The following is a 16,644-nucleotide window of genomic DNA, read 5'->3' as shown; positions in this document are numbered from 1 at the left end:
TCAATGCCCAGTACCTCCATTTAAAAAATTAATTGATTTAAAAAAATAATTAATTAATTTAAAAAAGAAAAGAATTAACAGAAAGCTAGTTTTCCTCCCAAATTTAGAAAACAAATTTTGTAGTACTTGCAATCAATAAAAGCACATCAAATAAAACATATTTGGCTTAGGTTTCACTAACTCAAACATGAGATGACATAAAAAAATTAAGGTAACTTTTCAAGGGCTTTGAAATCTATGTTGTAGTTAAAAGCATCAGAAAAAATACTGACTTTGTAACTTCAGAATTATTTTCTAACAATTATACTTGGCTGTCCTTTCCCCCAAAGCAAAGAGCATTGAGTAATTTAAAAAAAAAAGCAGTTACAGTTTGAATACTGTATTGTCTATAACAGCATTTCCTCCTATTGCAAATTTTACCAAATCACAAAATAATTTAGGAGTCATTCTATAATTCTGAAAAACCTGAAATACCCCAGCAATCATATTCATTATTATTCCATGTATTTATTGGAACAAATAGAAAATGTCTGATGATCAGTCGGAGGCATTACAAACTTTATAGATTTTTTTTTCTCCCAGTTTTTAAATATTCTATACAAAAATGAGAATGGTCCCTTTTTGCCTGGTTTTCTTTAATATATTAACTTTACATATTTAAGTGTGAATTAGCAATTAGTTAGAAATGACGTTTTTAGATATAATTTAATTGACAAAAGAATCACCAAATTTGCTTAAAAAATTATTTCTAGATATTTAGGATGAATCTAATACTGCAGTAGCCTACTGTAAAAGACCAAGAAAATATGCGTGAACTCAATTTTTTGTGTGTGCTTGTGTTTAATGTTTTGCTTTGTGTAAAATATAAACTGTTCCATATGAGCACAAGCAAAGTTTTCCTTTACAAAATGAATCTCTTAAATATTATGTTGAAAGAGATAAAATAAAAACAAAAAGTGTGATGATGTGATTCTAAAAAGATTAGGGTTAGCAAACATGCTTTTAAAATACTAGAAAACTAACATTTAAAAAGTAAAGGTTTCAACCTTCAGCAGAATGGTTAAACTTTCTTGCCAGTTGATGCCTACAGTGTTTAATGTAATGTTAATGTGTTTTATTTCCACGTTTATGAATAACTGATCTCTAAGAGACATGACTTTATAGACTCTTTGGTATGGTATTGGACTTGCCTTTCTCTGCTTTTGACTATTAAATAAATGAAAATGGTAACATCTGCTTTGCAGGAATGGTCTCAGTGTAGGGGTTCCTCAAAAAATTAAAACTAGAACGACTATATGATCTAGCAATTCCAGCCCTGGGTATATATTTGAAGAAAACAAAAACACTAATTTGAAAAGATATATCATCTCAATGTTCCTAGCAGCATTATTTACAGTTGCCAAGGTATAGAAGCAACCTAAGTGTCCATTAACAGATGAATGGATAAAGAAGATGTGCTCTGTGTGTGTGTGTGTGTGTGTATATATATATATATATATATATGTAACTACTCAGCCATAAAAAGGATGTAATTTTGCCATTTGCAACAACATGGATGGACCTGGAGAGTATTATGCTTAGTGAAATAAGTCAGACAGAAAAAGACAAACATTGTATGTTTTCACTTATATGAGGAATCTAAACAATAGAACAAAACAGATTAATAAATATAACAAAACAGAAACAGACTCATAGAGACAGACAACAAGCTAGTGGTTACCAGTGGGAAAAGGAGCAGGGGCAAGATGAGGAAGAGGAGTTAAGAGTTAAAAACTACTGGGTATAAAATAAAAATACAAGGATGTAATATACAACATAGGGAATATAGCCAATATTTTATAATAACTTTAAATTGAATATAATCTGTAAAAATATTAAATCACTTTATTATACACCTGAAACTAATAAGTTACACATACTGTAAATCACTTATACTTCAAGACAGAAAAAAAAAAAAAAGATTCCAAATTAATGTCTTTCGAGTACATTGGGGCCCATATTAAGTGTGCTGTACTATACATCGTTTGTATTTTTTCCAACATTTCTGTGTTGGTCATGTACTCAAAGAACTTTGTGTTTCAGACAGTTTACACACAGAACTGCTCAGTGTGTGTCTCTAAAGGACAGCAGTGGTAAGCATGCATTTCTGTGGCTTTTACTCTCCCTACCACTAGGTAACAGTCAGATGGTACTCACTACATTGTTGTCACATTGCACTGAACATTTGGGTAAAACAACATTGTAACTAGTTATTAAGGGCTATTGTAAATTCAATAGGAAATATTGGTATGCATAATAATTATACCACAATAACTCAAGGCATCTTGGTGAGATAGCTGGTTTAGTGTTTAGAGGCAACAGATCAAAGGTAAATCTGGGATTCATTAGTGTAAATTTAGAAGCAATTAATTCTAGATGCTTTGTCAAATAGAGATTTGTTTTAATCTCAGGGGTGACTTACAAGAATAAAATCTGTGTTAAATCTTCAGTGATATCAGATTGACTCGCTACTACCAATCCCTGTATTTATATAATCATTTTAGTTCCAAAGAACTAGAGGGAGACCAAGGACAATTCTGATATGCACCAATTTCAGTTATTATAGCTTAGTTAAATAGCACCAGTCCTTTGAAAACATGGTTCAAATTTCAGTTAGCATGGTAACTCAAATTACCTGTGAGTATTATATAAATACAAACTTCACTGCTAACTCTTCAGTCTATAAATAAATAATTACTTAAATAATAGATGTATATTTTGATCAGGGACCAATCACATCATGTCTTTCAATTTGTCCATGATTGGTTACTGGACATATATCGTTCAGTTCACACACTGACAACAAAGTGAGAAGTTGTGTCACCTCCTTGTCTCTCAGTGATAAATCCACACGAAATTTGCAAAAATGGACAACTGAAAGAGAACCGACCAAAAGCGGTGAATGTGCAGTGAAGAAACAAAAAAAATGATAATGCTGGAAATGAAATTCAAATCGAACATAAGTAGAATTACAGAATAACTGACAATGGGTATGTTGACACTGCCATTGTTTGAGTCCGTGAAAATGAAGCCAAGAACTTAGCGAAGGAAAACTTGTAAACATAAATGAGGAAACTAGTTGTGTTGAAAAAGGTAAAGAGGTCCCAGAGGAAGTGAAACTGGCAAAAAAAGTCACATCAAATGGTTTCTCAGAGATACTTCAGGACATTGAAAATGCAAAGGACAAAAGGTTGGAAGCTGACCCAAACTTCCAGAAGAGGAAAATTCATCAAACATGTTCACTTCCTCTTATAAGTTATTGGAGGAGAAGGTCGCAAGCACTGTTCAAACAACTCATCAGACTTTTTTACAAAGAAATAAAACAGATTAATTCTCAGCATTTCTAATATTTTAAATTACAGTGTACTAAATAAGTTAGTACACTAAATTAAAAATTAAATTAGAATTATTATTGTATTTTTAGTTTTCCTATACATTTATAACCTATAGTTTAAAAAGTTCTTAATGTATTGATAAACATATTTAAAGGTCACAAGTAATCATAATTTTCCCATTGATAATTAAGATTCCTTTCCATTTCCAAAATGTTCCAGTTTGCAGAGTCATTTTTCTGGTCCTGCCCTACCAGGCAAAACTAGGTCTACCTGTATGATCTTTTGTGCTCCCAAACCTATGAATTTGAAAGACTCAGGTACTCATAGCTCCAAGAAGAATAAGTGATTTGCTAAGTATCACAATCTCCCACAATTAAGTCTTAAGAAGAAATTATACCCAATTTCTACAGTTTCTGACTACTAACAGACGCTTTCCCCAAATTTCACTTTTCCTCAGGTAATTAAGTTTAAGAAATATTATTATTCAAAAGTAGTCCAAATACTTACAGATTTGGTCTGTATGAACCAGTGTTGACATGGGACCCAAAAGTATAGTTTGTCCAGTTAATGGATCTTGAGATAAATGTGGGTGCATTGGATGATGGAGATGGTTAGCATCACTGGAAGTACCTACAGAAGATAAAAAGATGCTCGTGTTAGTGATATTTAATCAGGAACAGCGAGTCTACCTTGGAACAAGTGTTTTGATTGACAGCTTGAATATTGCTATTTTTGTAAAGTGCTTTTTGGGAATTCAAAAATATATTAATAGAGCCACTGCCATATTAAAGACAATGTCAGCTTTCACTGTACATGGGCTAGATTAATGTTGTATCATATTATGTTGTCTATTAATAATGGACCTTCTCTGTGGTTTCCTGGAATCATTAGGTTTGCTGCCTGTTGTTAAGGCAATTCCAAGAATCACTTACCTCAGGTTTATAGTATTTGGGATCACCCTAATAGCATAAACAACTTTTATTTCAGAAAGATATCATTAGAAAAACGCATTAAGCACTAGAAAACGAAAAGTAAAACTAAACTAAACTAAAATAAAGCGATTTTACAGGGAAATTTAATCTAGATCAGAAAGCAAAATAAATGATTTCTTAGGTTATTCCTGACAGCTACTGCAGCAATGAAATCTCATTTTTCCCTTTTCATTGTGTTGTGTCAATTAATTATTTCAGGAGCAGAGTGTTTATTTTTAAGGCATTTGCTGTATATATGTTTTGGTTATGTTGCAATTCCGACATCCTTGAGCTTTTAGAGGAGAAAAAAAGCATAGGAAAATGTAATATACTCCAAGAAGTACTAAAAATAGAAAATATATTTCAATTTACCATATTTGGAAGGATCTAAAACTTGAGGTAAGAGGGACCAGGTAGAGTAAAGATGGTGGAAGCTAGTAAGAACGGATGTTTGAATATGTTGCAGTATTTTTGTTTCCATTTAGTGGGTTTGTTTTGCAGACTTTCTAAATGTAAAAAATTGAGTTCATTTTGTCAAGGACAAAATTTAAACAGGTCAAACTTGTTCTAAAGTTCTGTAGTGTGATGCTAGTAAATAAAATAGAAATTCTTAAATGTACTCACCACCCAGTAGCATTTCCTGAAGTAGGTTGTCAATTTTAACCATCCCAAAAAGCTTAACAAATTGTATTTGCTCAATCATTTGCCAAGTGATGCTTTGCAGCGTGGGCAGGAGCAGAAGCAGCTCCCCAAACCTGCCCCTGGAGTCGTACTGCCGGTCGTTGATGTAGTCCTCCAAACTTAGCTGCACTTGGAACCGCATGTTTTTAATCTTCCCAGGGTCACTTAGCCCTTTCGCGTCTAATAAAGGAATAAAAAGGGCAATCTAAATACTTACTCTTACTAGAGTGTGAAAGACTCTAATATTAAAAAGGTAGTTTCATTTTAGTTATAATTATTTTTAGTGGAACTTTGGAAACAAACCTGGATCAAAAAATACAATTGCCTTCAAACAAGCATATTCATTGTCATCAATCTGAATTTCTTGAAATGGTCGGACCAGCTCATCTAGAACCCGGTTGGCCACACGGCTGATCTCGACTTCACAGCTGTTGCGGTGAATAACGTAGTTGTTTCCTAGATAAAACATTTTTTTAATTAAAAATTTAAAAAAATCATAATCACTTCTGCATACATACACAAAAAAATTACAATTTTGTTTAAATTACTACAAACCAACGTTTTAAATGATTTTCCCTTGAAGAAATAGGAATTAGTACTTCCTTTCTCAATAACATTGCTACTTGTGTTAGAAAAACTTAAGAACACTTAAAGGATCAATAACGTTGATAATGCGATCACATGCATTTTAACAGCCTGGGTCACTAGTGATAAAGCTAAAGTACAGACTAATAGCAAGCTAATAATTGACAGGGGAGAAACAAGATATAATGATTAGCTTTCCACTATGTCAGTTATTTGTCAGTGTCTTACTCATTAATGAGCATAATACAAAACCTAAAGAATCTTTCTTGCTTATGGTAAATTAAAAACAGCATTCCTTTAGTGGTCTAGGTGTATATAGGTTAACAACCATTGAGACACAATTCTAACAAGTCTAAACAGACAATTATTAAAAATTAGCACATGTATTCTCATGAGTTGTCTCATTAAGTAGTAAATTCTCTCTTCCTGGATTTCTTTAAGTAGAGATGCAATGATCACTTTACAGAGATGAATTCAAGGGAGTTCAGAAATCGGACAGAAAGCTGGACCACTAAATCCCTAAAGACCATTCTACCTTAGAAATTCTCTGGCTACAATATGATGAGTATTTTATTACAGCTTCTAAAATATTGGAAAATTGGAAGCTTATTATAGCCCTAAAATAATAGCTAAATTTTTATTTTCTGGTTTTATGAAAAGCAGAATATTCTGAGTTCTTTCACTGCAGGCAAAGATAATCTTCAGTATAACAACATGTGTGAATGTATTAAAAAAATTATAGCCCCGCCTCTGCTTATGAAAAGTTAAATTACCTAATTATTTAGGGTAAAAGGATTTAGAACTATGTGGTAAACACATTTTGTTTTCTATGTATATTGTATTCAGATTTACAAGGAGAACAGTATTGTAGCGGTCCTAAAAATACAAGAGTGTGTTTAATAGAACTTAAAATCTCAGTCTCTGCAGTCACGTTACGTGGTTTAGAATCCTGGCTCTATCCCTTACTTACTTTGTGACCTTAGGTGAACTTTTTCTGCCTTCATTTATTCCACTGCAAAATAGGCTGAAAATATTAGTACCCATTCCTTAGGGTTATTGTGAGGATTAAATGAGATTGTGTGTAGATACATGTCAAGCACTTAAAGCAATGCGTCTTACAGAGTAAGCCCTCAATAAATATTGTGATATTACGTTCAATTTATTTATATTGTGGGATAAAATATCTATCACAAAAATAGAATGGACAATTTAGTCATTATTTTACATAGCCAGAGGGAGGCAGAGCTAATAAGCATTAGAGGAATCTCAATTCTCTCACAGGAAAGCTAATTTTATAAATAAAGTGGAGGATTGGAGCACTTCATGGAGACACAAGTGTTTCTTCTGTGTCTTATCCCGTCTGCCCCTCCATTCCACCTGCCATCTTACTGTTCCCTGTGTCAGCACTGCTCATTAACTATCAGAATTTCTCAGGCAGTGTCACCAAAATTTTTTTTAACTTGCAATTTTGTAGCATATCGTGGGCAATGATATCACAGGAGATAAACATGTTCCTTAAAAGAGTATAAAATAATACACACTACAATTTTTAAGTAGACATTGAGGGTGTATGAAACACCACTGGGACTCCATCAGATGGTGACACAAATCATTCTTTGTCCTGATATGATTTAAACATACCCCAATATTAATTCTATTGAGCAACGTCTATTTTTTTATTTTTATATCTTAATGCACTCTGAACTTCCTTGCAATAAAAGCAAGAAAAAATAGAGCCTGAGTGAGGACCTGACCAATGAAATCAATTTTTGAAATGACAGCACTCTCTGACAGTGTCTATGAATGCTTGATACATATAGACCAGACACCATGGAAGGCTAAAGCATGCATAATTTTTTCTCAAATTAAAAAAAAAAAAACTTACCCAAAAGCAAAATATCTTTATATACCATGGATCTCTTTGTAGCTCCAAGCAGTAAATGTTCCCCTGCGTGAGCTCTCAACAGCGCCACCTTAATGAAAAATTCCAAGTTTAACAATTAATTATAAAATATAATGATTAAAAGATTGTATAATATGAGTATGATTAACTTAGTGTTCATTAAGCCTAAGACTCTTTTTAAAGAGTGTAATATTCATAGATTTTTGCCATCATTAAGCCTTCTATTTTTCTATTTTAGCATGTCAACAGAGTTTTATTTTTCAAAATTTCAAAAACTGACAAGTCAATACAAATAGCAGCAAAACCAACAAATGAACAAAAACAACAGTTAAGTGTTTGGGAGTGAATGATGTTTGGGAATGAAATACAGTCAAACAAATCAGAGTTCTAATTCTGGCTTGGCCCACTTACTACCTGTTTAAGCCTGGGTTAGTTAACCAGTATGTTTGGGACTCATTTGTTTTCATCTATCCGAGGGAGATAGTGATAAAAATCTCAAAGTGAAGTCACGAGGACTCGATGAGAAACTGTATGTAAAACACGATCTCTTACACATAGTAAACTAAATAAACTAAAACAAAGCGAAGACTTGCGATACAGTGAATGAGGGAAGAGGAATCTGACACTCTCTAGATTGAAACTTTAACTCTGCACTAAGCTCTCAAATGAGCTCAACTGCCTGCTGAACATCACCAGTAGGAAGAATAGGAGGCACTTCAAGTTTAACACATCAGAGTGATGCTTCTCCAACATCATCATCATCTTAGTAAACGGCACCAGCATCCAAGCAAGTCCTAACATTGCTTCTCCATTGCTGCCGCCTCAGTGCAAGCCTTGGCCATTCTTCACCTGGCTTTCCAAAGAGCTAATAGGTATTCCTGCTTCCTTTCTAGTTCCTCCATTCTAAGTCCTCCTTGACAGAGCTTCTAAGATGACATTTGTAAAATAATAATCAGTTCATATCACTCCTTTGCAAAAAGCTCTTCACTGGTTTCTTAGGGTGAGGGTTAAGATGGCCTTCGAATGAAATCTAAACACCTTGACTGTGGGCTCAGATGAGGTGATGGCTCAATGCTTTGCGCTCCCCGCCCACGTCTCTGGTTCCATCTTGCAACATCCTTGGCTCACTTTTCTCCAAGCACATGATGCCTGCTTGTCTCAGAGCCTTTGAACGTGCTGTCCCTGCACCCAGAATGCTTTCTCTTCAGATCTTGACAAGCTTGGCCTCTTGCCACTTAGGTCTCAGGAAAAATCTTTTCTGGTCCCCAGTTTAAAGTATCTGTTACCACTCCACCCCCAGTCATTCTCTAACAACTCATCCCATTTCATTTTATAGAACGTATCCCCACCTAGAATTAACTTACTCATAATCTGTACATTTTTATTGCCTGTGTCTCCCAAGTACAGTGCAAACTTTACAAGGATAGTGATGTAATCTGTATTTTTACTGCCAAATACTCATAGTTCCTAAAACTGAATAATAGTCCTAATAAATATTTGTTTGATGAATTTACTAAGTGAATTTAAGTGATCTATGGCTCAGTTTTTACAATTGTTAAGTGGAGATTATAAAATTTATGCCACAGAGTTTCTGAGAGCATTGAAAAAAATAATGTAATATATAATGCAAGTGAAAACTAATTCCCTAATGACTTACCTATAATAGACAGTCACCAATCCATGGCTATCAGTGTTAAACTGTTAATATTGAAGTGTCAGTTAATAAATAAAAAACATTGACAAGTTACTGGATTTCAATTTCCCAATTTTTAAATCATTGTCTTCATACGTGTCAGCAACTTTCAAAGAGTGATAATAAAAATATAAAGCTGATAAATAACATCACCCTCCTTATATGGCTTGGGGTGAGACAAGTAGGTTTTAGCAATTTAGCATTATTCACTCTGAAATAACCTTCTGAGCCAAGCTATCTTTACGATATGTCAATAACCATGACTCACACCAGGAAGGGAGTTACAGAACATTTTAAGAATGATTTCAGATTTCACAGCGTTTTCTTTTTGTCACCAGGTGAAATGCTCTCCTAGAAATATAACTGCTAACTTCCTGTGATCACTTTTATTTTCTGGTTGTGTAAATATTTTGCCCTTCTTTTATTTTTAAATAATCATGCCCCTTTCCCTTTGATTGTTTCTTTGTTTTTGTGTATCGATGATGAAGAGCACTGGTCAGAAGGTGTAAAAATATACACTGGTTATATTACATACCATGCTTTGTTCAGTCTGGGGGAAACTGGAAGTTACCAAATTATTCACGTCCTCAAAATATATCTATCTAGAAGAGTTAAAATGGTTCTGAAACTAATAATCTAATCTTTATAGTCTAATTAGAAAATTATAATTTTTAGCTATTGATTAAAATATCTTAATGTACACATGACAAAATATGAATATATATACATATTAGAAAAAGATCACTGTATTTGAATTCTCTGTATTTTCTGTAGGTTTCAGAGTACAAGTCTACAGACTTTTTTTTTTTAACCAGATCTATAATTTTTATATAGTAAATGCTAGAATAAAATTGACAACATGAAAGGCAAAATTTTATATGTTAATTGCATAAAAGCGCATACAAAGATATCAACACACCCTTGTGTGGTTTCTGTCTAGAAGTGGCCTGGTATTTCTGAGGAATTTTATACGCACCTTCAGTAAACACCAAGACACAGTGGTTTACCATTTGCTTCCCAGATGTTTACTCTTCTAATACTTTGTCTCACAATGACAGTTACCTGCTTTCTCCCTTACTTAACCTTTCTAAACTCCAAGAGGGAAAAACATTGGCTTGATCAACTCTCATCCAATCGATAACATTTGTTAAGACCTCTAAAGTAGAATTTAAACAGTCTGCCTCTTCACAGAACAAGATGAATGAACAAGAAAACCAATCTTTTTCTCATAAGGTAATTTAACCGCTGCCAAATGTAGTAAATCTACTACAAATGTCATTCAAAGAACACAAAAACTTAGCCAAGTTCAAAAACCATTTTTTTTTTTTTTTGCAAGCATTCAGAATTTCTTTAAACGATACCTGATCATCTAGCGGTAACTCACAAAAGGCAGGAATGTATTTAGCCCATTCCACCAACACCAGGAGCTGCTGTTTCATGGATTCACAGACATCACCAACACTGGCAATTTTCTTAACATTTATGTCAGTGCTTGCACCAGGGCTTGAGACTGAGATCTGGCATCAAGAAGAGCATTATATTAATTTATTATTTAAAATAGTAGGAGTAATACTTCTCTTTTTTTCTGTGACTGCAACAAGTAAACACCATTGAAGGTGGCACTGTCGTCATGGTATCCTGAAATGTACTGAACATTTTAAAATTGAGAAATAAAATACCTATTAGTACAAGTGAGATTAAGAACCTTCACTGCCTAGTACCCTAGTCTGGGAGCAGTATCTTATTTTATTGGCCAAATCTGTAAAAGAAGGTACCACCACTTTTGGAGAGGTTTGTAATTCAAAAAGACTATACAAAGAGAGATTTAGTATCCACATGAAATACGCTGTGTGATTTTATTTTTAGTTAAAAGGTGATAGTTCCATTAAGAAAGTCCATCTTTAATTTGTTGTAGTCTATGAAGAAAAGTTTCCATCGGATTAAGTTTACCAAACAAAGGGGAAGAGATTTGGAGGAGAAGCCAGACGATTGCTGTTGCTGCATTCCACGGAAGCCCACCCAAAGTTAAGACACCAATCTTTGACTAAGCACCTTGAAAACCTTAAAGTATAAAGCTTTAAAATGACAGAAAATTTTGAACTGTCTAAAATATAAGTTGTGTTCAAATGCTCCTCTGCTGAAAAAAATCACTTTCTAACAGTTCTTATGAACTTAATTGTTGAACATGTGTATGTGTGTCCGTGTCTTCCTGTTGTGTGTGTGTATTTCCTCACAGCTCCTTTGAGGCCATTCTCCAAATACTTTATAGGACCATCAAGTAATCTTCAAGTAACGATGATGATAATGCTGATGTTAACCTCATCATATTACCCCTGTGTTATCAAAAACGAAAGTAGTTGCACTGACTCATTATAGGACCTGATTAATAGTTAGCTATTTCATAATTTGCTTTATAATGGAAAAATTATCATTAACATTTCTAATAGGGGCACCGCCAAAATAAACTTTCTTCCGAAGTTTTCTTTATTTTATTCTTAAGAGATTTACTTTTATTTATATAACTGATCACCTATATATATTTTTTGACTTTAGAACTGATATTCTCACCCTAGAAATTTAAAATAATCAGCTTTCTCATGTGTTTTCCAAATTCTAGCTCTTCCCTTAAATACCTGTTTCCCAAGCAGGTGCCAAGGTGAGTTCCTGAGTCTAGAAGTCATTTTCAAGGAAGAAGTCTCTGACAATAGATCTCAACTAACACCCTCAAAGCTGTGGTAACTGCCTTTACAGATCTGACCAACACAACAAGATGCTGCCCACAGAGAGCTGTGTTACACATTAAGGATTTTAACTCAACCTTGTAAACACACTTTTCCTTTAACAATCTGAGACTGAAATGCATCATTTATCATTTTTCTATCTAAAAAACAGGAACTTGTCCAGGAAGAGTCAAAATTAAGTCAACAGTCCAGAAATATTTCCAAAAGTAAAACTCTTGAATTTGAACAGAGTAATGAATTAGAGTAACGAGTGCATTTGAATGAACTTAAATCATTTTTGCATTATGCCTAAATAAACATTTGAGTCTAATAAACAGGGCTGGACCCTGGGGCAGCAGTACCTGGTGAGAACGAACTTCCGCCTGTGCCAGTGTGTTAATGGAGGGAATGTTGCTGCCGTCGAATGTGCTTCTTCTGGTACTTATTCTATCACGTTCATTTTGCACAGCTGGGGAGAAAAATCGCAGTATTTGTTGGTCAGTTCTCTTCAATATATGTCAGAATATACAGTTTGAAATAAAAAAAATAGTATAAAAAGAGAGAAGGGATATTTCTAAAACAACTTGGGAGGGGGGTATAGGCAGGGAGAAAAGTAGGACTGAAGATATTTTTCATTCTGTACCACTTTTGAAAGTAGAAAGAGCCAGGCTTGTCACTAGAGCTCATAAAATATTGCCTTTTGGGACTTCATGATGGCATGCATGTTATAAAGTGTTGGGTCAGCCAGTTCAGCCATGCTGTATTTTTAATAGGATGGTTTTCCATTCTCTCAAAGTTAATAAAACTGTAAGATAACTAGAGGAAGGGTATCGCCTGTGAGAATGACCAGGTCAAAGATAAGAGTGTATTCACGGTCAGAAAATATGAGTCACACATTTTGAAACTCCCATTTTTCTTTTTCCTCTAAAACACTAGCAAAAATGGAAAGTAAATTTATTTTAGTTGAGATGATTTTAGGATTGCAATCTTATGATCTGTTGTGAAACAGTGTTCTCGGGACAGTTTATAAACAATAAAACAAAACTTGCAGCGTGTAGGGGTCTCTCTTTAGAAGGCTGAGACTGGAAAATCAGCATTTTGGAACAATGAAGAAATATTATGTACTACATAAAAGTCTTCTAAGAAAGAGGTAGATCTGCTTCTTTCAGAAGGAAGAAAGAACAATGTGCAGCCCCCAATTTTTTATTGAAAACTAAAATTTTAAATATAAGAAAGAGTGAGAGGGGAGTATGAATTTGAATATTTGCTATATAAAGAATAATGTAAGTTGGATGTCAAAGTTGGATTTCAAAACATAAAAGGTAAAATGATCTTCTCTTAACCATAAAGAAAGAAAACAAAGTTATTTGCATTAATGCTCTACCCAATTCTGCTGAAAACACAAAACTGTCAGAATTTTTTTTGTAATTATTCTTTTATTAAAGAAATTCACCAATTTGTATGTCAAAATCTACTACCTAACCAAAACTTACTATTAAATATCAACTCCGTTAATTTGAAAAAGAAAATACCAGACTCCTTGCTTTTAAGAGTGAGTAATCTTTAGTTGGAGTGAACCATTAATATTTTACTTTGAACTCATATTTACTGGTAGATTACTCCCCTCCTCTTTTTAAAAAAATATTGTCATTGATTTTCAGCCTAAGTTGACTCATTTGGAAGTGTAAATGTGGATATAAAAAATTAAAATGTAAGCTATACTTTTATGAATTTTATTTACCTGATCAATCTTTAGAAAAATACTAAAAGATATTGTAAACATTTGTAATCTTCTTGCAGCTATCATAAAACCATATTTATATGTGTTTCCGTCTAACCTTAGTATTATGCTATTACTATAAATAAGAGAAATATATCTGCTTTGAAAGCTCGAAGTTCCTTCCTAATCTATTTAGGAAAAATTAATGCATTATTCTATGAACAGTTCAAAACATAATTTCACTACTTTTGAAAATAATTTTATTTAACAAATTGCAAAATTCTTAAAGGAAACACAGAATTGAGACTCGCCTGTACTTTTGTAGGAGTGAAGCAGGGGTTCAAGTAGAAACGGATGGAGATGACTGACAAAGTATGTAATTAATCCCATAAGCTACCAAACATGCCACTGGAAATAAGTTATTTTGAAATGAAAAAGTGTTTCTCCTTTAAATTTTTGAACTTTAATCTGCCTTCACTTTGAGACCAGCACCCGAATGAAACAGGAAATTTTTGTCTCTTGAATATATTGAGTGACATAGGAAAAAAACTATGTTTAAGATAGGTTTGATATTCTTTACATGTCTGTAGCATAGTTATTAGATTTAATTTAATTTTTCAGTGGTGTGTGAAATCGTCCTGAAAAGTATCTCTTTGTACGTGATAGGCCTAAGCATGTGGCAAAACTCATTAAGCACAAAATCTCATAGCAGCCATTCCCTGCCAAACTTTAAATGTGCTAAACACATTTGTTGCAAAATTAACCATAGTTAGAATGGAGTATAATATAACCAGATTATTGAATTATGTTCAAAATGAAATTAGTGCCCATTAAAATGCAGTATCTAGTCTATTGTCTCTGTCCTTGAATAGAATATAAGCACCCTGAGAGGGGACGATTTTGACTATTTTGTTCACTACTGAAACCTTGGCACCCAGAACAGTGTTTGGAAAGCAGCAGTGCTCAATAAATTTGTTAAATAAATAAATGAATGCATGAAAAGTCAACGTTCAGTTTAATGTTTATGAAATCTATAAAGATACTCAGTTGTTGTTGAGAATAAAAATGATTTAAAATACATTTATAATTGCATCCTATTTTAATATATTTCACCACTTATCTTTTGAACAAGACACTGGAGTGTTGTTTAGACAATAATTTTGTTGCCAGAGATAACACACTAGTGGACAGAACAGTGTAAAATCAGACCATCACCAAATAAAGACTGTCTCCACCACTTATGAGCTGAGTATGTATATGAACAAATTCTTAAACTCAAGGAACTGTAGGTTCTTCATTGAGGAAGATCAGAACTCATGTAAAGATTATTGTGATTAAATGATAATATATGTGTGTGACACTTTTCATCGATAATATTAATCATCATTATATTGTATATTATTACCTTCTTTTTTCATTCCTGCTCTAAAGCACTTTCTTAATCGACAGTATCTACATTGATTCCTTTTGTCTTTGTCAACAACACATTGCCGATTGAACCTATAATATCAAACAAAGATATGTTAGTTTGCAGAAAATTATTATGTATCAAAAAAAGCAAATAGATTTTTTAAAGTATGGTCAAATTTGGATCAATAGAAAGAATGTATAAGAACAGTAAACTACGACTTTTCCAATTTCATGATCAGCATGTACATGGAAAAACAAGTCTCACCTCTTGTGCAGTCTTTATAATAAAATAAAACTGAACGATATCTCACTTTTGGGCAATATCCATGATCATTTCTAGCAAGAGCCATGAAAGCCAAGCCTAGTTTAATAATCTTTGGTATATAAATTCTAATGTGTACTGCTAAATGGTTTCAGTGCGAGGGAGAATCTATGAGAACTTCACTCCTCTGCACTTTCATTCTTTTCTCTACTTAAGTATTCCTCTATTCATTTTACCTCACATCCAATTGGAGTTTACTCTAAATGCCAAATTACATATCAAGAGACATTTGAACACAGTCTTGAAAGTACGGTCTCTTCGCACCCACTACAACAGCCATAATCAGAAAAAACAGACAAAAACAAATGTTGACAAAGATGTGAGAAAATTGGCCCTCTCATATATTGTTGGTTATAATACAAAATGATGTGGATGCTTAGGAAGAAAGTTTGGCAGTTCTTCTAAAAGTTAAACAAGAGTTAGCATATGACCCAGCAACTCCACACTTAGGGATATACCCAAGAGAGATGAAAACATATGTCCACACAAACACTTGTACACAAATGTCCGCAGCAGCATTGCTCATAAGAGACAAAAAGTGGGGACAACACACATGCCTATCAGCCGATGAACAGATAAACAAAATGTGGTGTACTTACACAACGTAATATTATTATTTGGCAATAAACAAGAATGAAGTGCTGACACATGCTACAATATGTATAAACCTAGAAAACACTAATCTAAGTGAAAGAAGTCAGATGCAAAAGGTCACTTATTGTACAATTTCATATACATCAAATGTGTGAAAGAGGCAAATCTACAGAAACAAACAGTTCCCCTACATTGGTGGGCAGGGAGCTACAGGAAATGGAGAATGACTACACAAGGGTATTAAGAGGTCCCTGTAGGATGATGCTATGTTCTAAATTGGTTGTACTGATGCTTGCACAACTCTACGAACATACTGAAAACTAAACTGTACATTAAAGAAAAGAATACAGCCTCTGGAATTAAACCTGAGCTTTATTCCCAGGGCCACCATTCGCTGTCCATAGAACCTGGGAATATTATTTAACATCCCAAGTTACCTTACAGTTACAGAATAGGGAGGACTTACCATCACAGGTTGTTATGTGAGTGTACTTAAAAGACTCTGAGACCAGCAAAAACCTGAGCTTAAAAAGACTTTATGGCCCTCAACTTACATCAATATAATATTGTCCAAATGGAAAATCATAGCATTTGCTTAACACCAAAATGTGTAAAGGCGGCTAAATTGGCAGAAGTATTGATGCTGGGAAGGTGGTAAGAGTAAAGCCATA

At 33.6% G+C, this 16,644-nt stretch overlaps 1 protein-coding gene across 3 annotated transcripts in view; it reads right to left on the bottom strand.

The window, feature by feature from the left end:
* HNF4G (hepatocyte nuclear factor 4 gamma) overlaps window positions 1-16,644 on the bottom strand; it is a 106,716-nt gene that overhangs the window by 2,917 nt on the left and 87,155 nt on the right. For all 3 annotated transcript variants that reach the window (XM_074354885.1, XM_074354886.1, XM_074354884.1), the window contains 7 exons: window positions 15,053-15,147; window positions 12,290-12,396; window positions 10,569-10,724; window positions 7,497-7,584; window positions 5,330-5,482; window positions 4,970-5,206; window positions 3,882-4,004 (listed from right to left, as the gene is read on the bottom strand). In XM_074354885.1, the coding sequence (XP_074210986.1) occupies window positions 3,882-4,004; window positions 4,970-5,206; window positions 5,330-5,482; window positions 7,497-7,584; window positions 10,569-10,724; window positions 12,290-12,396; window positions 15,053-15,147 (959 nt within the window). The remainder of the gene's footprint in view (window positions 1-3,881; window positions 4,005-4,969; window positions 5,207-5,329; window positions 5,483-7,496; window positions 7,585-10,568; window positions 10,725-12,289; window positions 12,397-15,052; window positions 15,148-16,644) is intronic.

This window comes from Camelus bactrianus, chromosome 29 (assembly GCF_048773025.1).
Source record: "Camelus bactrianus isolate YW-2024 breed Bactrian camel chromosome 29, ASM4877302v1, whole genome shotgun sequence".
Taxonomy (NCBI): domain Eukaryota; kingdom Metazoa; phylum Chordata; class Mammalia; order Artiodactyla; family Camelidae; genus Camelus; species Camelus bactrianus.
Note: the sequence above shows the minus strand (reverse complement) of the source record. Positions and strands in the feature narration are given on the sequence as shown.